At 43.8% G+C, this 25,822-nt stretch overlaps 1 protein-coding gene across 1 annotated transcript in view; it reads right to left on the bottom strand.

The window, feature by feature from the left end:
* The window catches only part of CDK18 (cyclin dependent kinase 18), a 99,268-nt gene that overhangs the window by 47,203 nt on the left and 26,243 nt on the right, over positions 1–25,822 (bottom strand). The window contains exon 2 of the mRNA XM_075264173.1: positions 1,745–1,877. Coding sequence (XP_075120274.1) covers positions 1,745–1,868 — 124 coding nt within the window. The 5' untranslated portion in view covers positions 1,869–1,877. The remainder of the gene's footprint in view (positions 1–1,744; positions 1,878–25,822) is intronic.

Below are 25,822 nucleotides of genomic sequence, written 5' to 3'. Positions count from 1 at the left end.
CTATATAATGTACTGGGAAGCAGGAAAAAAATTCAGAATGGGGTGGATTTGAAGAAAAAATGCATTTCTGCGACTTTCTTACGGGCTTTGGTTTAACGGCATTCACTGTGCGGCCAAAATGACATGTCCCCTATATTCTGGGTTTTTGTACGGTTCCAGGGATACCAAATTTATATGGTTTTATTTACATTTTGACCCCTTAAAAAAATTCCAAAACTGTGTTAAAAAATTTTTTTTCTAAAAGTCGCCATATTCCGACGGCCGTAACTTTTTTATACGTAAGTGTACGGGGATGCATAGGGCGTCTTTTTTTGCAGGGCTGGGTGTACTTTTTAGTTCTACCATTTTCGGGAAATGTTATTGCTTTGATCACTTTTTATTCAAATTTTTATCAGAATCAAAACAGTTAAAAAATGGCGGTTTGGCACTTTTGACTATTTTTCCCGCGACGGCATTTACCGAACAGGAAAAATATTTTTATAGATTTGTAGAGCGGGCGATTTCGGATGCGGGGATACCTAACATGTATATGTTTCACAGTTTTTAACTACTTTTATATGTGTTCTAGGGAAAGGGGGGTGATTTGAACTTTTAATACTTTTTATACTTTTTTATATATTTTTTTTTACTTTTTTTAATTTTTTTTTGCATTTATTAGACCCCCTAGGTGTGTTGAACCCCAGGGGGTCTGATCACTAATGCAATGCATTACAATGCTAATGCATTGCAAAAAATCATGCTCTCTTTTGCAGGCTGCATAGACCAGCCTGCAAAAGAGACAATTTGCAGACAAGCCTGGGAGCCTTGTACAGGCTCCCGGCTGTCATGGCAACATGACGTCGGCCCTGGAGCATGCTCCAGGAGCCGGCGATCCCGGACAAAATGGCCTTTGACCGCGGCGCCGTAGGGGTTAATGCCTCCGATCGGTCCGGGGACCGATCGGAGGCATTAGAGCCGGTTGTCTACTGCTTAAAGCAGTAGACACCCGGCGGCTATGGCGGCCTCCCGGCTCCCGGGCGGTCGCCATAGTTACAGACCCGACATGCGCCGTACTATTACGGCGCATGTCGGTAAGAGGTTAATACCTGAATCCTGGACAATGTCTATGTGTTACCATTTCTTCTTTTACTTAAACATACAAAATACTATTAAGAAACACTGGCTTAGATGATAAATACAGATGCTTGAGGGCACAACATGGAAAATAAGGGTGATAGTACATGTATATAAGCCGCTATTGTAGTGTTTCCCTGTAATGTCTTGTATATAGTATTATGTGCACTATTATGTTATTTTATGATGTACATTTCAAGAACATATGGTGCTTATAATCGATATATTAGGGATTATCTGCACAGCAATAAGCATATTCAGCGTTATACTAACCCGAAGAAATACAGTATAAAATCTATTGACTTAACACAGTTATCTTTGGTTATGTGAACTCACTGAAGTCCTTTGCCCAGAGTGAGTGCTATATTGCTATATGTTACTAGATAATACTGTTTTTATTCAGTCCAGCATGTAGTATAAGGTTAGCCCCTGCTTGGCCTATAGTAAAATGAAGACATAGCATGAATACAATAGTGTTTGACATGAATAAATATAGTAAGTTATCATGAACAACACAAAGAACTTGATACTGTATGCCAAGGTACTTCAACCTAACGACCCAAGCGTGGTGCGGCCACAAATTCAGCAGTCGTCTTGCAGGATTCAATCCATTTAAGACAAAGTCACTCACCTTCACTGTGTCGACTGTTTTTCTGGTTGTACTGCTCTGTGAATTCTGTGATAGATTCTTCTATAGTCTCAGTTCGAGGAACAGAGAGGGAGAACCGTCGAGTGAAATTTTTCATCTTGTTCATGATGTAGACCTGCGAGAGATAAGACTGGCTATGAGAAAGATTTCATAGAAGGAAAGAGGAAGCTACACAGAGCATGTAAGAGAAGGATGGGAGTGAATGTAGCAGAGAGGGAGAGGAAAGCAACAAGAGATGGAAACATTGAGAGAGACGACTGGAACTGAAATCATTGACTAGTGGAATGGAATAGTCCCAAAGTAAGAACTGACATAGCATTTTCAGGCAGATGACCACGACCAAGAAGGTTCATGGTCAAAGGGGATTATTTTAAGGAGCAAAGAGTTAGGTTAGTATGAGAAACAGCAAATGAAAAGACATTGCTCAGAAGAGGGTAAAGGATGGATGACCATAAATCACTGTCACGGTAGAGACAAGTGCAGGCTGCCTGGGTAAGAGAATGCATGCATGTGGGAGTCTACATCTGCTGCATCTCTTATCTCCGTCTTATAAAAAAGATAAAGGAGCTCACACATTCTCCTCTGAAAAACAAAGCCTTCCTATTAGTAGAATGGATATGCTACAAGCCGTTCTACCAGAAAACATAACTTAACCCTGCCCTTGAACTGCCCTCTGCAAAGTAATAGGGCTGGTATTCCTGATACAATGGTTTTATGAGGCAATAATACCGCTCAACTTCTTCATTTCTACTCTCATTTGTCTGTACGCTTAATCACATTATAGCAGAATAGACAGACCTGGCTCATGTGCCAGCTTTTATAGACTTGACCCTGCACCTGTGCAAAACGGATACCAGGTTGTTGAGTTCAGCTTGTAATACTCAGTGGAGGTATTAATAATTCTCTTGCTTTGATATACAGCTACTTCTGCTTTTTTAACTGTAAATTTGTTCCCAGGCATTCCCACCCTGCCTAGGTAAACAAAAAGTCATCGGTATCATAGGTCTTGTTCACCTCTATAAATAGCCCATTATAACCAATGTTACCCTTACATAAGCAATGGGAACCTTACGGCTGCCAGGTCAGCAGAGTTTGTGGAAACAGGTTTAGCAATGTACAGTATGTTCTCTTGTGCAGAGATTCCAGCAGTTAAATACCAATTTGTGGAATACAACTAATTTCTTGGGGCCGCTCTCTGCCTGAAACTTTCTGTTTCCCTGGAAATGTCCTATTTTTCTATATGGAACAAAAAAGAAACCAGGAAAGTTCCTCCTGCTCTGCAGATCAAAGTCTGAGTGCACTTGTTGGAACTATGGACTATATGTATAAATAACTAACTTACTAGTGCATGTCAATAAATTAGAAAATTATCAAAAAGTAAATTTTTTTTTAGTAATGAAATTGAAAAAGTGAACCCCATATATTATATTGAGTCATTACAAACAGAGTGAACTTTTCTAAGTGTTTATTTCTGTTAATGTTGAGGATTATGACTTACAGCCAAGGAAAACCCAAAAGTCATTATCTCAAAAAATTAGAATATTATATAAGACCAACTGTAAAAAAAGATTATTTAATACAGAAATGTTGGCAAAATGAGAAGTCTGTCCAGTACATGCCCTCAATACTTGGTGGGGGCTCCTTTTACATGAATGACGGCATCAATGCAGCAAAGTTGCATGGAGGGATCAGCCTGTGGCACTGCAGAGGGGTTATGGAAGCCCAGGTTGTATTATAGTAGCCTTCAGCTCATCTGCATTGTGTCTCATCTTCCTCTTGACAATACTCCATAGATTCTCTATGGGATTAAGATCAGGCGAGTTTGCTGACCTAGCACAGTGATACTGTGGTTATTAAACCAGCTATTGGTACTTTCGGCAGTTTGGGCAGGTGCCAAGTCCTATTAGAAAATGGAAATTCCATCTCCAAAAATCTTGTGTGCAGAGGGAAGCATAAAGTGCTCTAGAACTTCCTGGTAGACGACTGCGCTGACTTTGGTCTTGATAAAACACATTGGACCTACACCAGCAGATGACATGGCTCCCCAAACCATCAGTGATTGTGGAAACTTCACACTAGACCTCAAGCAGCTTGGATTGTGTACAGCGGCCTCTCCACTATTCCTCTAGACTCTGGGACTGCGATTTACAAATAAAATGCTAAATTTACTTTCATCTGAAAACACCTTTGACCACTGAGCAACACTCCATAACTTTTTGATGATATTCTAATTTATTGAGATGCACTGGTATGTCATCCTTATGTCCAACCCTTTAGCATCATTATTAGGTCCATCAGACCAAATGAATGCAATACTGAATATAACAGGCATAACCTTCCAGTAATATGTACTGGGGGTTACTATAAAATTTTGGTAACTATGGGATCTCCATATTAATTTTCCTTAAAAAGTACCTGTCACTAGCTCTATAAAGCCCAATGAGATACATCATCAGATGCTGTCACCTGGATATTTGGATGTTTTGCTAATTCAAATCCACTCAGACATTCCAAAGATATAAGCCCTTTTACTATTGATGCAAATTAGAGTATACTAGGCAAGTGGGTGGTAAAGCTGCACTCCCAGAGAAACCACTGTGTTACCACCCGCTTGGCTAGTACACCATAACTGGCGTCAACACTAAGAGGTCTTTTATCTTAGGAATGGCTGAATGGATTTGGATAAGCAAAAGACCAAAACGCTCAGGATGACATAGTTCAGGTATGTCTGGGTTCTTCAGATTTTGTGATAGGTTCTCTTTAAGGGGGTTCTCTTATGATGACAACCACTTAATATATGTACTGTTACGATAGAGGAACGCAACTGAAAGGAATCTCTCACTTGGAAGTTACCTCTGTCAGCCAGAGCACAGAGAGCCATTTACCAAAGACAACTCTTGCTCTGACAGATCTGGGATGTCCATACAGAAAATTACATTATCAATGGTCTGTAGATAATACTATATTTCCCTGCAGTCTCCAGACCTGGCTGCCCACCGCTATAACAGCAGATCAGTGAGGGTGTAGAGAGTCGGATATAAAACAGCTTGTAGCGAGATTTTTCTTATAAATGTTTTTTTCTGACTTGCAATAAGTTTCATTTATTGGACGCAAACTTGCACTGTTGGGTTCTTTTGCCACCCCGGTAAGTGATTGGCTGCAGAAGTCACATATATGCATGCAGCGAGGGGAATCGGTAAGATGACTACTACTATTGGAATGTATTTTTTTTAGCGTACTATGTATTTTTTTTATTTTAAGCGACTAGAAAGTCCTTTTAACACATGTCTACAAACATATACCCTTCCTAAACCAACATTTTAGGCAATTGAAATTTGCTGTATTGCTTGTTATGTTGCCTCAGTGCCTTTGGTAACCTGAGCTTATGGAAATTAAATGGGAGCGGAGAAGTATTTATCATGTGTTGAAATATTTTGACTGCATTTCCTCTTGATATGCACAGAACATGTTACTATCATGATTTATGAACATCATGTAAACAAGTAAATAATCTAAAATATATTTATCGGGAAGCGCAGGCCAGAATCTGAATAGAGGGAAACATGTACCAGGTGAATGAGTGCGTCACTCAACACACTTCAGTATGCCTGTCCTGTACTACAGGGCTAATGAGTAATAAAAATTGCCAGAGTTTCTATAGTGATTAAATATTAGCATCATAAGGTACTAACAAAATAAACCAAATAATAACCCCTTGGTGCTCTACACCATAACAGTGTGGCATGAAACTTGTTGAACTAGCACACGGTGACGTCCTATTAAAGCATGGGCATGACATTATGGTGTCAGCTCTAACATACACAGCTCTTACTCTTATCTGAGCTCCCATAATCCACTGAAGCCTAGTACCAGGAAAAGCCAGATGAAATCTCAGTCTAGATTATGGCGTAAACTTTATGTTCTTTATATCAGCACACCGTAAGTATGGCTCTATTTACACTTTTTTATTTTTCCACCCACAGAGTCATATGAGGGAACAATGTTTGCAGGACAAATTGTTCTTCACAATGGTACCATATATTATTCTATACAATGTACTAGGAAACTGGGGGAAAAAAAATCAGAATAGGATTGGAGAAAAAGTGCATTTGTGTGACTTTTTCATTCACTGTATAGTCAAGGTGACATGTTACCGATATTCCATGATCTGTCAGATCCCGGGGATACCATAGTTATATAGTTTTAAAGCTTTAAAAAAATACAAAAGTTTGGAAAAAATGTTTTTTTTCTTAGAGTCGCCATATTGTGATACCTGTAACTTTTTATATATTTCTTGTACAGGGATGAATAGGGCATCTTGTTTGTACCTTTTATTTATATCATTTTGGGGAATGTTTATTGCTTTGACCACTTTCTATTAAAATTTTTATCAGACTGGGGCCCCATGTGGCGTAATCCCCGTGGTGCATAATCTGGCAAATCTCATCCCCACGATCCCGGTTTTGGAAATTGCAGTATGTCTATATTATACTTATGGAAACGCTGGCAGTTTCCCTATAGGTATAATTGAAGCAGAAAGTCCGCAGAAGAGACCTGTTGGACCTGCGTTGCCACCGTTTTTCCCGCAACGCTTTTTTCTTGCAGTTTGCTATGTGGAGCCTTAGCCTCCAAACAGCAAATTAACTGAGGTTTGGCTCTTTTGATTTTTTTTGTTTTGCCGCTGCAGCATTCAAGGAAACAGGAAAAATATTTTTAGAAGTCTGAAGACTGTGTGTTTACTGAAACAGGGATACCTAATTTGTATATGTTTCACAGTATTTTTATTTTTTATTTTATATGTGTTCTCGGGAAATGGGGGAGTAATTAAAATTTTTATTTTATTCTTTTTATGTTTTTATATTTCTTAACTGTAATTATTAGAACCCCAAGGGGTCCTGAAGCCCAAGGGGTCTGATCACTAATGCAATGCATCACAATCACAATGCCAATGCATTTCAAACTACAAGTACAGCACACTGTAATAGAAGTTATTGCAAGACAAGCGTGGGAACCTCCAAAGGGCTCTGGGCTCCCAGCTTTCATGGCAACGGAATGCTGGATTCAGAACTCATTCCAGGGACCAATGATCCTCCTCGAAATGGCAGCGTTCAAGCGGGCACTGATCACTCATTAGTACAGGGTCTCTGGTGTATAATACACAGCATATTTAAAAGGATTCTACCATTTAATACTTTTTTTTTTCTAGTTGACACGTCAGAATAGCCTTAAGGCTATTTCTTAAAGAGGACCTTTCACCATATCCGGGCACAGGCAGTGTTATATACTGCCAGAAAGCTGACAGTGCGCTGAATTCAGCGCACTGTCGGCTTTCCCGATCCATGCCCGGTGTAAAGCGCTATCGGTCCCGGTACCGTAGCGCTTTACAGTCAGAAGGGCGTTTCTGACCATTAGCCAGAGACGTCCTTCTGCCTCGCGGCGCCAATCGCGCTGTGCTGTGGAGCCGGGAGGAACGCCCCCTCCCTCTCCTGATAATGCTAGTCTACGGACAAGCTGTGTGAGCAGAGGGAGGGGGCGTTCCTCCCCGCTCCACAGCACAGCGCGATTGGCGGCGCGAGGCAGAAGGACGTCTCTGGCCAATGGTCAGAAATGCCCTTCTGACCATAGAAGAGCTACGGTACCGGGCCGTAAGCTCTTCACACCGGGCACAGATCGGGAAAGCCGACAGTGCGCTGAATTCAGCGCACTGTCAGCTTTCTGGCAGTATATAGAACTGCCTGTGCCCGGACATGGTGAAAGGTCCTCTTTAAGAAAGGCTATTGTTCTCCTACCTTTAGATATCTTTTTCACACCGCCGTTCGGTTAAAAATTAGTTTTCCGTCGGTATGCAAATGAGTTCTCTCGCAGCACTGGTGGCGGGCCCCAGCGCTCAAACAGCACTGGGGGCACCCTCATGCTGCGAGAGAACTCTCTCCAGCGCCGCCTCCATCTTCGTCAGCACTGGCCTCTTCATCATTTTCTTCCGGTGCTGGGGGGTCACACTTGCATGACTGCGCAGTCGTCTCTTCCATTGGGCCGCAGGCAGAGCCGAGTGCACATGCCAGCGGCCATTTTTTTGTGGCCGCTTATGCGAGCATGCGCAGTATGCTCTGTACTCCATAGAACTACAGGAGCATGTACTTGTCCATTGTTCTGGTCTTTGTGTGGTGTTTCTAATGGGATTATTGATCACAATGTCTGAATACATCTACTATTTTCAGTGCTTAAAAGACTGGACATGTCAAGTAAATAAGCAGCAGAATTTTACAGCATCTTCAGGCAGTAAATGTCCATCAACTGTGGAAATTCTCTTATGGATCAAGACAAGCGATCCAATAAGTATTACATAGTTTACTAAAGAATACTAAAGCTGAAAGGATCATGTGAAATTCTTGTCACTTTTATGACATAGTTCTGCTCAAGGACTTTAACTTGTTAGAGGTCGGCCAATCGCACTGAATACACACATTGCGAAGGTTATCAAATATGTATTATAAGGAGTGTTATAACACCTGTACAATGAATGACTGAGAAGATGAAAGGACATCAACTTCAGTATTTTAATTCTTTCGGAAGCTTTAAAAAAATCAGACAGTATCTACATGTTTCATACATGACAGTGTGTCACATGGCCTACACTTGCCAATACTGGCATGGTGTGGAATAAGAGAAACAAGCAGAGGCAAAAAAAGCTGCTTAAGGCACTGGTATAAGAATGTACCCCACCCCAATGTGTCAGTCCAAGATAGTCAACAAAATTGCTGTAATTCATTTCATTTACTCTAATCTCTGACTATTCCAGGAGTTAAGGGGGTTTTCCGGACAGAAATATTTTTCTAAAAAAGGTCTGTTAGTGTTATTAATGGGTTAATACGGTGACCCATATAATTTTAGCAGCGTTTTGAGTGATTTCTGGGTGTCTGTGGGAGCGCCAAGCATCTTCTACATTTGTTTACTTTTGCATCTTCCTTCTGCAATGCATTCTGGTAGTTGTAGGCTCTCACACTATCTCACTCCCCCCTCTCCAACACCCCTTCCCTGTCTTCCTAGCTAAAGTGTTTGAAAAAAATTAATAAAGTTATAAAAACCTCAAAATTCCCTTTTTCTATAGAAAATGAATTATATTTAAAAAAAACTAAAAATCAATAAAAACAATACATATTTGGTATCGTCGCGTCCGTAACAATCTGTACAACAAAACTGAAACAATATTTAATGTACACGGTGAACGGCGGAAAAAGAAACCGGAAAAAACACACCGGAAGTAATGATTTTTTGCCATCTTATCTTACAAAATATATTATAAAAAGTGATCAAAAAGTCATACGTACACCACAATAGTACCAATAAAAAGCACAGGTTGTCCCTCAAAAAATAAGCCCTCAACCATCACTGTCAACCGAAAAATAAAATTTTTACGCCTCTCAGAAGATGAAAAAAATCAATTATTTACATCCCCAAATGTGTTTTTGTTCTGCAGAATTAGTATCACATAAAAAAATAACATAAATGAGGTATCGCCGTAACCGTACCGACCCGCAGAATAAAGGTCACATGTTACTTATACTGTACTTTGCATGGCGAAAAATTTAAAAGGTAAAATGCAATATCAGAATAGATTTTTTTTTTTTAATCCAGCAAAAAAGAGTTAATAAAAAGTATTTAATAAGGTGTAGGCACCCAAAAATGGTGTAATTACAAAATGCATCTCATCCTGTAAACAACAAGCCCTTATATGGCCACGTCACCAGAAAAATAAAGAAAACATAGCCTGCATAACGTGAAGACAAAAAAAAAATAAAAAATCGCCAAATTATTAGAACTAGAGATGAGCGAACAGTGTTCTATCGAACTCATGTTCGATCGGATATTAGGCTGTTCGGCATGTTCGAATCGAATCGAACACCGCGTGGTAAAGTGCGCCATTACTCGATTCCCCTCCCACCTTCCCTGGCGCCTTTTTTGCTCCAATAACAGCGCAGGGTAGGTGGGACAGGAACTACGACACCGGTGACGTTGAAAAAAGTAGGAAAAACCCATTGGCTGCCGAAAACATGTGACCTCTAATTTAAAAGAACAGCGCCGCCCAGGTTTGCGTCATTCTGAGCTTGCAATTCACCGGGGACGGAGGTTTCCGTCCAGTTAGCTAGGGCTTAGATTCTGGGTAGGCAGGGACAGGCTAGGATAGGAAGGAGAAGACAACCAACAGCTCTTGTAAGAGCTAAATTCCAGGGAGAAGCTTGTCAGTGTAACGTGGCACTGACGGGCTCAATCGCCGCAACCCAGCTTTCCCAGGATCCTGAATGGAATACACTGACAGTGTATTCCCGTATACCCCATATATACACCCCAAATCCCCGTTCCAACGGTGTGCCCCCCCCCCCCCCACCTTCACCTCAGAAATACCCTGCAAGTCCCCTAGCAATAGGATTGGGGCTATATACACCCACTATTTTTGCTACTGCCATATGGTGCCATTGTCTGACTGGGAATTCAAAGAATATATTGGGGTTACATATAACTTCAATTCCAGGGAGAAGCTTGTAAGTGTAACGTGGCACTGACGGGCTCAATCGCCGCAACCCAGCTTTCCCAGGATCCTGAATGGAATACACTGTCAGTGTATTCCCGTATACCCCATATATACACCCCAAATCCCCGTTCCAACGGTGTGCCCCCCCACCTTCACCTCAGAAATACCCTGCAAGTCCCCTAGCAATAGAATTGGGGCTATACACACCCACAATTTTTGCTACTGGTATATAGTGCCATTGTCTGACTGGGAATTCAAAGAATATATTGGGGTTACGTGCACCCACAATTTTTGCTACTGCTATATAGTGCCATTGTCTGACTGGGAATTCAAAGAATATATTGGGGTTACGTGCACCCACAATTTTTGCTACTGGTATATAGTGCCAGTTTCTGACTGGGAATTCAAAGAATATATTGGGGTTACGTGCACCCACAATTTTTGCTACTGCTATATAGTGCCATTGTCTGACTGGGAATTCAAAGAATATATTGGGGTTACGTGCACCCACAATTTTTGCTACTGGTATATAGTGCCATTGTCTGACTGGGAATTCAAAGAATATATTTGGGTTACGTGCACCCACAATTTTTGCTACTGCTATATAGTGCCATTGTCTGACTGGGAATTCAAAGAATATATTGGGGTTACGTGCACCCACAATTTTTGCTACTGGTATATAGTGCCAGTTTCTGACTGGGAATTCAAAGAATATATTGGGGTTACGTGCACCCACAATTTTTGCTACTGCTATATAGTGCCATTGTCTGACTGGGAATTCAAAGAATATATTGGGGTTACGTGCACCCACAATTTTTGCTACTGGTATATAGTGCCATTGTCTGACTGGGAATTCAAAGAATATATTGGGGTTATGTGCACCCACAATTTTTGCTACTGGTATATAGTGCCATTGTCTGACTGGGAATTCAAAGAATATATTGGGGTTACGTGCACCCACAATTTTTGCTACTGGTACATAGTGCCAGTTTCTGACTGGGAATTCAAAGAATATATTGGGGTTACGTGCACCCACAATTTTTGCTACTGGTATATAGTGCCATTGTCTGACTGGGAATTCAAAGAATATATTGGGGTTACGTGCACCCACAATTTTTGCTACTGGTATATAGTGCCAGTTTCTGACTGGTAATTCAAAGAATATATTGGGGTTACGTGCACCCACAATTTTTGCTACTGGTATATAGTGCCATTGTCTGACTGGGAATTCAAAGAATATATTGGGGTTACGTGCACCCACAATTTTTGCTACTGGTATATAGTGCCATTGTCTGACTGGGAATTCAAAGAATATATTGGGGTTATGTGCACCCACAATTTTTGCTACTGGTATATAGTGCCATTGTCTGACTGGGAATTCAAAGAATATATTGGGGTTACGTGCACCCACAATTTTTGCTACTGGTATATAGTGCCATTGTCTAACTGGGAATTCAAAGAATATATTGGGGTTACGTGCACCCACAATTTTTGCTACTGGTATATAGTGCCATTGTCTGACTGGGAATTCAAAGAATATATTGGGGTTACGTGCACCCACAATTTTTGCTACTGGTATATAGTGCCAGTTTCTGACTGGGAATTCAAAGAATATATTGGGGTTACGTGCACCCACAATTTTTGCTACTGCTATATAGTGCCATTGTCTGACTGGGAATTCAAAGAATATATTGGGGTTACGTGCACCCACAATTTTTGCTACTGGTATATAGTGCCAGTTTCTGACTGGTAATTCAAAGAATATATTGGGGTTACGTGCACCCACAATTTTTGCTACTGGTATATAGTGCCAGTTTCTGACTGGTAATTCAAAGAATATATTGGGGTTACGTGCACCCACAATTTTTGCTACTGGTATATAGTGCCATTGTCTGACTGGGAATTCAAAGAATATATTGGGGTTACGTGCACCCACAATTTTTGCTACTGGTATATAGTGCCAGTTTCTGAGTGAAAATTCCCCAAATAATTTGGGGATTCATTCACCCTACATCTCAGGCTCTTGCCATATTCACCCAGGTTGTCAGTGCTGCACCAGCTCGTTCCCAGACAGCTCGGCCCGAAAAACACATTACCTATATAGAGGATTTGGACAATGAAGACAACATGTTCTAAATCTAATGTCTGCACCTTCTCCAGAATTAAAATAAAGGCAGCGTTTAACTTTGAAATAGCACTGCACAAAGGAAGATCTTATCAGCTTGTCTCATGACATGCTACTAAAAAGTGTCATTTGTGTATCTTAATGTAAATATAGTTGTAAAAGCTTTTTGGGTTTTAGGCACTGCCAAGTTATTTATTACCACCCGCTCCCTTATAATGATGATGACGCCAAAGTCACTGTGGGTGTTCAGAGCTCACAGCTTAGGTTGACATTTGTCTTGCTCTCTGTCGGTACCAGCTGTCTTTTTGGATACCGTAAAGTTATGTTGACTTTATTAACAGCTATAGAAGCTTTAGCCAGGTTGTGACGGTGTGTAACCCTAACAACACTAAGTGGGATACACATTAATAGTCAGTCTATGTACGCTAAACGTATCACTGAAGTAATTTTTTTTCCCTCTCCCCTAATATAAGAAAGGAACAGACATTAGACCTAGACCGGGGTTCGAGGCTTGTAAAAATCCAGTATTATTTGTTCTTCATGATGTGAAATATGTGTTTAAAAGCAACCCAAGATGAAGTCAGCCATGTGTGCCAGTGTGTTACTTGGCATGCCTTTGCTGGCCCCAACTGTAAGGGTCACTCTCCATTTCCTCCATTTTCCACTCCCCTTCACACCATTTGTGGTGAAGCAATGGGATGCACTGAAGTGCACCCTCTAGCCTCGTGTGGGACAGGGACATCAGATGCCACTCCAACCCCCTCGTCTTCCTCCACCAGCCAACAGTGCGAAGATGAGAGGAGTGTGCTCTGAATGTTTTCTGCCTAGCAGAGGCTAGTTCTCACTTACGAAAATGGCCCCACTTTGACCTGTATATCAGGCACAATGGTGTAGGTTTCAAAGAAACATGGCACCAACAAGTTGAAAAACGTGGGCCATGCGTGGACCGTGTTTGAGTCTGGCAAGCTCCAGATCTGCTACCAGGTTCCAGCCATTATCACAGGCGCAAAAATGCCAGGCCCCAGGTGTAGCAGGGAAAAAAAAATGCCATCTCAGCCAGGATGGCATCCCTGACCTCGGAGGCACTGTGCTGTCTGTCCCCCAAGCTGATCAGTTTCAGCACGGCCTGCTGACATCTCCCCACGCCAGTGTTACAGTGTTTGCCGCTAGTAGCTGGGGTGGAGGTTGCAGCATCGTAGGGTTTCAGTCTACTCCTGCCATGAATTTTGGCCTGGGAGAGGAGATAGGCCACCCCAGTTTGCACCCGGAGACCAGACTCCACCACATTCACCCTGCCTGTCATTAAAGATAAGCACTGCAGCATCCCTGACCACAGGCACTTGTCCATGTGTCGGTGGTCAAGTGGACCTTGCAGCAAAGCGCAGAGCTCTGGGCCCGACTGATGTTATGGGACACATGCAGGCACAAGGCAGGGGCAGCACACCAAGAGAAGTAGTAACGGCTAGGCCCAGCATAGGGAGGTGCCCCAGCTGCCATCTGCTGACGGAAGGCCTGGGTATCCAGAAGCATAAACAAACACCAACATCTCCAGGGCCAGCAGTTTATCGATGAGGCTGTTAAAGGCTTGGGCATGGGGGTGGGTTGTGTTGTACTTCTGCCTGCAATGAAAAGCTTGGGAGATGTGGAGTGGCTGGGAAGAGGCGCATGATGGTGCAGGCCAAAAGGGCGCATGAGGGTGAACTCCCCAATGTGTCAGAGATAGGTGTGTAGGTGTCCTTGCATCATATACTTGCACCATACTTGGCTTTGGAAGTTAATTTTGTGCCAAAAAGTGGTTAAGACAGCGATACCTCAGCTACTCCCGTTACACTGTCTATTGACAACTCCAGCACTGAAATTACCACCTTTGGAAGTGGACCACCACTTCTAAGATCCCAAAGGAAGTAGGCAAGAGATGTGCAGTGCAGAAAAAAAGATGAAAAAATAAGTGTAGGCAGTAGAGCACAGAGGGATCGGAGAGGACAGAGCTGGTGTCGGCCAGGTATTCCCACAACATGCGCCTATACTTGTCCCTCCTGCTGACACTAGGCCCCTGAGTGGCAGTAATTTGTCCAGGGGGGGGCCATTAACGTGTTCCAGACCTAGGAATAAGTCTTTTTGTTTTGCATGCCTTTGCTTCTACCCTGTTTTTTTGTTGAATTAGCTTCCCTCCACATCTGCACTGCTTTAGCCCCTAAACATCACCCCAGTTTATGCCTTTGCTTCTACCCTGTTTTTTTTTGTTGAATTAGCTTCCCTCCACATCTACACTGCTTTAGCCCCTAGACATCACCCCTGTCCATGTGGGGTCGGTGGCCTCGTCATCCACCAACTCCTCTTCCAATTGCGCACTGCCCCCTTACTGCAAACCGCACATGACCACAGCTTGCCCTGATGGCAACTGTGTCTCATGATCCCCACTGAGGTCCAGACAAGTCGGTGGCGGGTCCAAAACCCCAAAATTGGAAGGAAATGGCGGATGCTGCAGTATTTCTAACACCTGTTCCTGGTGCTCGGGCCTGGTCTGTGTTGTACCCTGCACCCTGCTTAACGCAGCTGCCATATCCGGAGTTGTGCTGAGCGCATGCTAATGTTTCGTGTCCAGTGCAATGGATGGGATGGGATTTCACATAAGTCTGCCACCCATGGCCACTCATGGTTGAGCAACTGAGGGAGTTGACTTTGACGAACCTGAGGGTTTTGGAGTTGGAACTACATCAAAGGTCTGTGCTGCTCACACACTCTGCTCAACACATGATATGTTTAGTGCCAGCAGTGTGGAGACGTCGCACAACAGCCGTTGTTCCAGCAGGTACAGGCGTTGTAGGAGTGCATAGAGGCTAGCAGCGGCAACTATAGACTTTAAAAACTATCCGCACAAGTGCCACACTTTCACCAGTAGCTCAGGAACATTGGGGTACCTTTTTAAAAAGATTAGCAGCAATGAGTTAAAAACGTGGCCCAGGCATGGAATATGTTGCAGGCTGCCAAGCTACAGAGCCGATCCCAGGTTACGGCCATTATCACACATGACAACATGCCTGGGCCCAGGTGCAATGGCAAAAACCACATTGCCGTCTCATCGAGGATGGCATGACTCACTTTGTAGGCAGTGTGCTGTCTGGCCCCCAAGCTGATGAGCTTCAGCACGGCCCGCTGACGTCTCCCCACACCAGTGTTGCAGCGTTTCCAGCTCGTAGCTGGGGTCAATCTAACAGCGGAGGAGGAGGAGGGTGGTGTTTCAGCCCTCCTCCCAGGAATGTTTTGTGGGGAGACAAGTCAGGAAAATTCTTGAAACAGGGGAGAGTTTTGCATCTTTGCCCTTGCTGCCTATGGACATCCCTTTGCCTCTAGCCACCATTTTCCCTGCTTTGCTTGCCTCCACATCCACACTGCTTTTGCCCCTAGACATCACCCCAGTCCATGCCTCTGCTTTTACCCCCAGTTTTTTATGCTTAGCTTGCCTCCACATCCACACTGCTTTTGCCCCTACACATTACCCCTATCCATGCCTGTGCCTCTAGCCATAACTCTGCCACCCATGGAAACTCATGGTGCAGAAAGTGAGGGAGCTGACTCTGAGGAACCCTTGGGTTTTGTAGCTGGTACTCCATCAAAGGTCTCTGCTGCTCACACACCCTGCTCAACATACAGTATCTAGGGTTTGAGTGTGTGGTGACCTCGCACAACAGTAGGTGCTTCAGGCAGATGTAGGCCTTGCTGGAGTGTATTGCGGCTAGCTCCAGGTACTGTAGACTTGGGAAAGTGGGTGTCCAAGTGCCCCACTTTCACCCTTATCTCTGCTAATTTGGGGTATGTTTTTAAAAATCGTTGCACCACTAGATTGAACACGTGGGCCAGGCATGGAACGTGTTGGAGGCTGGCAAGCTCCAGAGCCCTCCAACAAGACAAAAAAGCCTGGCCCCAGGGGCAGCGGGGATAAACAAATTGCCATCTCATCCAGGATGGCATCCCTGACCTCAGAGGCAGTGTGCTGTCCGTCCCCCAAGCTGATGAGCTTCAGCCCGGCCTGCTGACGTCTCCCCACACCAGTGTTGCTGCGTTTCCAGCTCGTAGCTGGGGTCAATCTAACAGCGGAGGAGGAGGGTGGTGTTTCAGCCCTCCTCCCAGGAATGTTGTGTGGGGAGACAAGTCAGTCTACCACATTTTGCGACCCGGTCCATGCCTCAAGTACATTCAACCACTGTGCCAAGATTAAAAGTTAGCGTCCCTGTCCGCATGCACTTGTCCATTCATAGCTGGTCACGTGGAACTTTTGGGCAAAACGCTGAACTTAGGGACCGCCTCATGTTTGGGGAAAAGTGCTGGTGTGGACGGCACAGTGAGGTGGCGCAGTAGCCAGCAGGCCCAAAAAGGGCAGAGTGTCCACAAGCCGGGACCCCAACATCTCCTGGGCCAGAATTTGTGAGATGAGGCCGTTGAAGCCTTGGGCATGTGGGTGGGTTGTGCTGTACTTTAGCCTGGAATGAAAGGCCTGGGAGATGGGGAGTCGCATTGCAAAGTGTGTAAACCACACTCAGTTTGTCCTCGACCTATACATTTAGAAATTATCTCCCCCAGCGAGGAACGTGGCCTCGATGGGGGAATTTTTCTAAGGAAGCTAGAAAAGAGGGCATCTTGGGCCTTGCTGGCTCAGGTCTAGCTTCGGTCATGCAGCTGTCTTCTGCCTCTGGACATCCCTTTGCCTCTAGCCACCTTTTTCCCTGCTTAGCTTGCCTCCACATCCACACTGCTTTTGCCCCTAGACATCACCCCAGTCCATGCCTTAGCTTGTACCCCCAGTTTTTGCTGCTTAGCTTGCCTCCATATCCACACTGCTTTTGCCCCTAGACATCACCCCAGTCCATGCCTTAGCTTGTACCCCCAGTTTTTGCTGCTTAGCTTGCCTCCACATCCACACTGCTTTTGCCCCTAGACATCATCCCTATCCATGCCTCTTCCCCTAGTCATAACTCTGCCACCCCTGGAAACTCATGGTGCAGAAACTTTGGGAGCTGACTTTGAGGAACCCTTGGGTTTTGTAGATGGAACTCCATCAAAGGTCTGTGCAGCTCACACACCCTGCTCAAGATATGGTATTGTAGGGTTTCAGCGTGTGTGAATGACGGACAACAGCCTGTGTTTGGACAGATGTAGGCCTTGCTAGAGTGTTTTTAGGCTAGCAGCAACTCCTGTACACTTGCAAAAGTGGGCGCACAAGCGCCGCATTTTCAACAGTAGCTTCGGTACATTTGGGTATGTTTTCAAAAAAACGTTGCACCACTAGGTTAGACGTGGGCCAAACATGGAACGTGTTGGAGGCTGGCAAGCTCCAGAGCCGCTACCAGGTTCCAGCCATTATCACAGGCGTAAAAATGCCAGGCCCCAGGTGTAGCAGGGAAAAAAAAATGCCATCTCAGCCAGGATGGCAACCCTGACCTCGGAGGCACTGTGCTGTCTGTCCCCCAAGCTGATGAGCTTCAGCACTTGCCTGCTGACGTCTCCCCACACCAGTGTTTTAGCGTTTGCCGCTAGTAGCTGGGGTGGAGGTTGCAGCGTCGTAGGGTTTCAGTCTACTCCTGCCATGAATTTTGGCCTGGGAGAGGAAATAGGGTACCTCAGTTTGCACCCCGGGACCAGACTCCACCACATTCACCCTGCCTGTCCTTAAAGATAAGCAGCATCCCTGACCACAGGCGCTTGTCCAAGTGTCGGTGGTCAAGTGGACCTTGCAGCAAAGCGCGGAACTAAGGGCCCAACTGATGTTGAGTGACACGTGCTGGTGCAAGGCGGGGACGCCACACCGGGAGAAGTTGTGACGGCTAGGGACGGCATAGTGAGGTGCCACAGTTGCCATCAGGTCCGGGAAGGCGGGAGTTTCAACAAGCCGGAACGCCAACATCTCCTGGGCCAGCAGTTTAGCGATGTTGGCGTTCTAGGCTTGCGTGGGTGGGTGGTTAGCGGTGTATTTCTGCCGGCGCTCCAATGTCTGAGAGATGGTGGGTTGTTGTAAAGAAGCGCCTGATGGTGCCTTTGATGGTGCAGGAGAAGGAGATAAGACAGAAACAGGAGAGGATGAAGGAGAAGTCAACAAAGTGGCGGAGGCAAATGAAGTGATGTCCTGGCTCGTCCTCTGGAGTGCATCGCCAGCACTGTGAGCAGAGGCAGTGGCATGAACGGCGGGCGACGTTTGTCCTGCCGTTGCTGCCTGCCACTGATTCCAGTGCTTGGATTCCAAATGACGGTGCATTGAAGTGGTGGACAGGTTGCTCTTCTCAGGGCCCCTACTCGATTTCGAGAGGCAAATTGTGTAGACGACACTATATCTGTCCTCGGCGCATTCCTTGAAAAAACTCTACACCTTCGAGAAACGTGCCCTCGATGGGGGAGTTTTTCTGGGCTGGGTACAAAAGGGAACATCTTCGGACATTCCGGGTCTGGCCTAGCTTCGGCAAAGCAGCTGACCTCTGCCTCTGGACATGTCTCTGCCTCTAGCTACCCTTTTTGGTGCTGCACCTGCCTCAACATCCACACTACTTTCCCAGCTTGACATCCGCCTTGTCCAGGTGGGGTCGGTGTCCTCGTCGTCCACCACCTCCTCTTCCAACTCCTGTCTCGCCTCCTCCTCCTGCACAATGCGCATGTCAACTGGCTGCCCTGACAGCAACTGCGTCTCATCGTCGTCGATGAGGGTGGGTTGCTGGTCATCCGCCACCAAATCGACCGGAGATGGAGGAGACTCTAGTGTTTGAGCATCTGGACACAGATACTCGTCTGTTAGGTCCGTGGAATCGCGAAATGGAGGGGCAGGTTGCGGTACAGTCAAAGGAAGGGAGAACAGCTCTGGGGAGCAGGGACAGTTGGGGTTATTGTTCTGGGAAGATTGGGAATTTTGGGTGGAAGGAGGACAAGACTGTTGGGTAAGAGGAGGTAGAGGCTGACTGGCTGGTGGACAATGTGCTTTAAGCGTTATCCGACAGCCATTGCAAGACCTGTTCCTGGTTCTCGGGCCTACTAAGGCTACTAAGGTTAATGTTGAACTTTTGTGCAAAGTGCAGAACTTAGGGCTCGCCTGATGTTAAGGGACACACGCTGGTACAAGGCTCAACTCACCCTAAGTGCCAAAAACACTGCTGGTGCAAGGCTCTACTCATGCCAAGGGCCTCAATCTCTGCTTTTAGCTCAGCTTAAGGTCCTGTAACTTTGTTTGGAAGGGCTCATGTTAAGGGCTAGAAAAGTGAATTTTGGAAGGTCTTACCACATCACACACACACACACATACACACACACACACACTCAAAATGACAGTTAAGGGTGAGGGCTCCCATTTCCCTTTGTCTATTCCATCCGTGGTTTTCATGGGGAACGTGATTTAAAGGGGTGGTTGTTACTGTTTGTTGAGCTTAAATTGGGGTTTGTGTTCATCCCTTTGGGGAGTAAAGAAGGTTTCCAGGTATTTTCCCACTTTGATAGAGGTTTTTTGGAATGTGGAAAGTGTGTAGTTGTTAGACTGTGATGTTGGGGTAATAGAGGGTCTTTGGTGTGTTAGATGCCCCCAGACATGCTTCCCCTGCTGTCCCAGTGTCATTCCAGAGGTGTTGGCATCATTTCCTGGGGTGTCATAGTGGACTTGGTGACCCTCCAGACACGGATTTGGGTTTCCCCCTTAACGAGTATATGTTCCCCATAGACTATAATGGGGTTCGAAACCCGTTCGAACACACGAACAGTGAGCGGCTGTTCGATTCGAATTTCGAACCTCGAACATTTTAGTGTTCGCTCATCTCTAATTAGAACATAACTGGCTTCGGCAGGAAGGGAATATATAAGCTGTGTGAGCGGATATCAGGGGACACCCCAGATTTACAGCTTATGAGGGAAAAGACACCAGAAGTGACCCCCAAAGTGACCCCAGAGTGACTCCCCCAATCATAGGAACTACTGGAACATAGTAGGGAATTTGGTGTTTGCAATGTACTCCGCACAGCTTATATATTCCCTATTCGCCATCCGCTGTGCATTCACGTCTGGCATACTAATACTCCACTACACTCCCTGATAAATTCTTTGAGGGGTGCAGTTTTCAAAGTGGAATCCACTTTTATGGTACTTTACAGGCTCTACAAACATGAAATGACGTCCAGATACCAAACATCCAAATCTGCACTCCAAAAACCGCATCGTGCTCCTTCCCTTCTGCGCCCTGCCGTGTGCCCAAATTGCAGTTTATGCCACATGTATGCCACTGGTGTAACCGGGGTAATGTCATATGTTGGTATAAACTGATATTAGGTCACAGCCGAAGAAGGGTTATTTGGTTTTTGGAGCACAGATTTAGACGGTTTGGAATTTTTTTTTGGATGCCATCACACTTTTGCAGAGACCCTAAAATTGCCCTTACAAAATGGGGTCACTTCTTGGGGAATTCCAGTTTACTGGCACCTCCAGGGCTCTGCAAAAATAACATGGCACCCAGAAAGTCCCTCTAAATCTGTACCCCAAAAGCTAAAAAGTGCAGTGCTCCTTCCCTTCTGAGCCCTGCTGTGTGCCCAAGCAGCAGTTTACACCCACATATATAATTTTTTAATCCTCCGGATGGCCCACTTAATAGTTTTAGGAGTGCAGGTCTCTGACAACACAAAGTGGGTGCAACGTATTGGGCACCAAAATGGCATATTTCTTTAAAAATTTCAATTTTCATTTTGTACATTAATTTTTGGGAAGCATTTTTAGGCTCAAAATGATAATACCCCTTGATTCATTCCTTGACGGGTGTAGTTTCTAAAATGGGGTCACTTTTGAGGGTTTTCATTGTATTGGTACTTTAGGGGCTCTGCAAATGCGACATGGCACCAGAAAACTGCCCTCAAAAGCCAAATAGCCCTCTTTCCATTCTGAGCCCCGCCATGTACCCATACAGCAGATTATGATCACATATGAGGTCTTGCCGTGTTCACGAGAAATTGTGTAACAAGCTGGGGGGCTTTTAATTCTCTAACTACTTGCAAAAATTAAAAATATGGCGTTAATTGGACAATTTTTTGGAAAAAAAGTAATTTTTCATTTTTATGTCCCAATGTTAATAAAATCTGTGAAACAGCTGTGAGGTCAAAATGCTCACCAAACTCCTAGATAAATTCTTTGAGGGGTGTAGTTTCAAAAATGGGGTCACTTTTAGGGGGTTTCCATGTTATTGGTACACTAGGGGCACTGAAAATGCGACATGGGACCTGAAAATTATTCCAGCCAGAAATCTGCCCTTTAAAAGCCAAATAGCGCTCCTTCCATTCCAAGCCCCGCCATGTTCCCATACAGCAGATTATGACCACATATGGGATATTGCCGTGTTCAGGAGAAATTGTTTAACGAACGGTGGGGGCTTTTTCTCCTTTAACCCCTTGTGAAAATGAAAATTTTGCGGATAAAGTGACATTTTAGTTATTTTTTATTTACACATCCCAATGTTAGTAAAATCTGTGAAACAGCTGTAGGGTCAAAATGCTGACTACACCCCTTGATGAATTCTGTGAGGGGTGTAGTTTTTAAAATGGGGTCACATTTATGGGGTTTCTATTGTTTTGGTACTCTAGGGGCTCTGCAAATGAGACATAGTGCCTGAAAATTATTCCAGCAAAATCTGCTGTTCAAACACCCAGCGTCGCTCCTTCCCTTCCATGCACTGCCGTGTGCCCAAAAATCAGTTTACACCCACATGTGGGGGATTTCTGTGCTTGGAAGAAATTGCATGATAAACTGTCAGATGAATTTTCTCCTTTAACCCTTTGTGAATGTGGTAATTTTAGGTCTAAATGAATGTATTAGTGAAAAAAAATGAAATTTCTAAATTTGACCTCCATATTATTTTTATTCTTATGAAATTCTTAAAGGGTTAACAAACATCCCAAATGCTGTTTTGACTAATTTGAGGGGTGCAGTTTTGAAAATGGGGTGATTTATAGAGGTTTCTATTACATAGGCCTTTACAATTCCTTTGAGAACTGAAATCGTCCCTAAAAAATTAGTTTGGGGAATTTTCTTGTAAATCTGGAAAATCACTGTTACACTTATAAGCCTTGCAACGTCCAAAATCAATTAAAAGACAATCAAAAGATGATGCCGATATAAAGCTGAGCTATTGTAGATAATATGTATTCATGTATTTGGGTGGTATGACTATCTGCCTGAAAAGCAGAGAATTTCACATTTTGAAAATTGCAATTTTTTCCAAATTTCAATCAAATTTCCTATTTTTTTTCTAAGTAAATACAAAAATATTGATTACTGTTTACTACTAACATGAAGTATAATGTTTTATGAAAAAACAATCTCAAAATCACTTGTGTTACTTAAAGCGTCTCAAAGTTATTGCCATTTAAAGTGACACATGTCAGATTTGAAAAAAGAGGCCTGGTCCTTAACGCTCTTTTGGGCTGTGTCCTTAAGGGGTTAAACACCTTCTTGCTTACCACTGTTGAAGAGCAATTTGGGGATGGCGATTGTATCTTTCAACACGATCGAGCACCTGTTCATACTGCACAGCCTGTGGCAGAGTGGTTACACGACAATAACATCGATGTAATGGATTGGCCTGCACAGAGTCCTGACTGGAATCCTATAGAACACCTTTGGGATGTTTTGGAATGCCGACTTCGTGCCAGGCCTCACCGACCTACATCGATACCTCTCCTCAGTGCAGCACTCCGTGAAGAATGGGCTGCCATTCCCCAAGAAACCTTCCAGCACCTGATTGAACGTATGCCTGCGAGAGTGGAAGCTGTCATCAAGGCTAAGGGTGGGCCAACACCATATTGAATTCCAGAATTACCGATGGAGGGCGCCACGAACTTGTAAGTCATTTTCAGCCAGGTGACCAGGTGTCCGGATACTTTTGATCACATAGTGTATGTATCTAATGCTTGCTATCATCAGTTGAACCCTAGGCAATGGTCTCCCTCACCATCTACCCATTTTTGGTCTTAAGGTGAAACCCCTGCTCCCTCTGGCTTTATGAGTCCAGTGGACAGCCAACTCAATGATTGAGACCTGTCTTAGTCTAGTGTGCAGTCCAACTCAATGATGTTAAAAAGTAACTGGGGATTGTGTTAAATGTTAATGTATTAATATTTCTCATTTTATAGATTGACAGTTATCTTAGTCCAGTGGGCAGTCTAAATCTTAAAAAATCAGGGAGTTACGCTAGGATCATACTCACATTTGGATTTCTGTTTGTGGGATTCACTTGGGGACTCCATGAACTGAAACTTAATCCGCTTACAAAAGTGTGCTAATGAATTTCATATATTACAATTACCAGATTGTTTGAGAATAAAATGATTTGCTCCAAGAAATTGGAGTGCAAAGGGACCATATAGCGTTCTTACACATTAAAGGGGCACTATCATTGGGAAAAGTCATTTTTAGATAAGCACATCCTTGCATAGCCTTTAGAAAGGCTATTTCACACATACTTTTAGTATATAAATTGCCTCAGTAGATTTTTAATAAGTTCGTTTTTATTCATCTGCTAATGAGCTTAGACCATGCACCGGAAGTGTCTGCGTGCACTGTCTGCTCTATGTGTATGGACAGCAGAGATAAGTCATCAGCACAGCAGCCTCTGCTATATATACACATAGAGCAGACAGTGCACGCAGACACTTCCGGTGCATGGTCTAAGCTCATTAGCAGATGAATAAAAACGGACTTATTCAAAATCTACTGAGGTAATTTACATATAAAAGGTATGTGTGGAATAGCCTTTCTAAAGCTTATGCAAGGATGTGCTTATCTAAAAATGACTTCTCCCAATGATAGAGCCACTTTAACCTCCAGTTGTCTAACTGTTCCAAGTTATACTGAAACTGTCCTTACAAAATGACATAGCAATGTACTTGAAAATGTATATTCACAGTTGAATATAAGTTTACAGTGTGCATTACTTACGTAATTTTACTGTTTTATAAACATGGCCCAACTGAGCAATCAAGAAATGCTGCAAGATTTCAGCTCTGAATCCAGCAGAATTGTAAATGCAGCTGCCCGGTTCACATCTGCATTCGTCTGCTTGGGGACCCCCCGAATGGAAACTTATCTGCATAAAAAAATTGGTTACCTAAAGAAACCAGCAGACCCCATAGACTATACTGGGGTCTGTGTGGTTTCCGCTCGAAACATTGCAAGAGAAAAGCAGCAAGCAGCACTTTTCGAGCACTTTTCTCTCTGCATGTTTCGTGCAGAGACCGAGCGGTAATCACACAGGCCCCATTATAGTCTACGGGGTCCACGGGTTTCCTTAGATAACCACTTTTATTATGCGGATGTTTCCGTTCAGGGGGGCCCCAAGCGGATTCCCCAAACAGAAACTCAAATACAGATGTGAACCGGGCCTTAGATAGATAATGAAATGTATTTACAAGGTTAACCATTTAGTTTCTACATAAAAACACAAAATAGCATTAAACGGTGATCACACTTCTTTAACAATGTTACATTTTGCTGATATAAGTAATCAATTTTACAATCAGAGAAATACCAAGTAACTATGGAGTCCCACAGCAAAACTTGTAATGGAACCCAAGTCTACCATTAAAAATTTAAATGGAATCTGTCAGCACAAAAATGTACATTAATCTACTGACAGGACCTTGTAGGTCTTTTGAAATGGTTTCCAAATATGTCTGTTATATTAGTCTGCTGATCCGTTCCTGAGAATTGTGTTGTATTCTAATTAATCTAATGAGCTGAGAATGGTTTTAGGGCCATTTACTTTGCGGTGTGGGCTTCTGTATGAGCTGTAGAGTAAACACCCCTAGAGCTCTTTACAAAGGGCCTTGGTGTTCAAAGCCTGTTATATGGGATTCGGCAAGTTCAGTACTGAATGTACTGCGCATGCCCGCCGATGTCATCCTATAACACACATTGATATCACAGTAAAAACATAATGAACAGTGATATCACAGTACCAGGATTATGCAAACAGTGATGTCACAGTACAGGGATAATGCACACAATGGTATCACAGTACAGGGATCATGCTCACAGTATAGGAATAATACAAACATAATGATGCACACAGTGATATTACAGTAAATAGATAATATACTGTAGACAGCGATGTCACAGTACAAGAATAGCACACACATTGATATCACATACAGGTATCATAAACAGTGATATCACAGTACTAGAATTATGCAAACAGTACAGGGATAAGGCACACAGTGTTATAACAGTACAGGGATAATGCACACAGTGATATGACAGTAAAGGGATAATGCACACAGTGATATGACAGTACAGGGATAATGCACACAGTGATATGACAGTACAGGGATAATGCACACAGTGATATGACAGTACAGGGATAATGCACGCAGTGATATGACAGTACAGGGATAAGGCACAC

Source organism: Leptodactylus fuscus, chromosome 2, assembly GCF_031893055.1.
Source record: "Leptodactylus fuscus isolate aLepFus1 chromosome 2, aLepFus1.hap2, whole genome shotgun sequence".
NCBI classification, from domain to species: domain Eukaryota; kingdom Metazoa; phylum Chordata; class Amphibia; order Anura; family Leptodactylidae; genus Leptodactylus; species Leptodactylus fuscus.
Note: the sequence above shows the minus strand (reverse complement) of the source record. Positions and strands in the feature narration are given on the sequence as shown.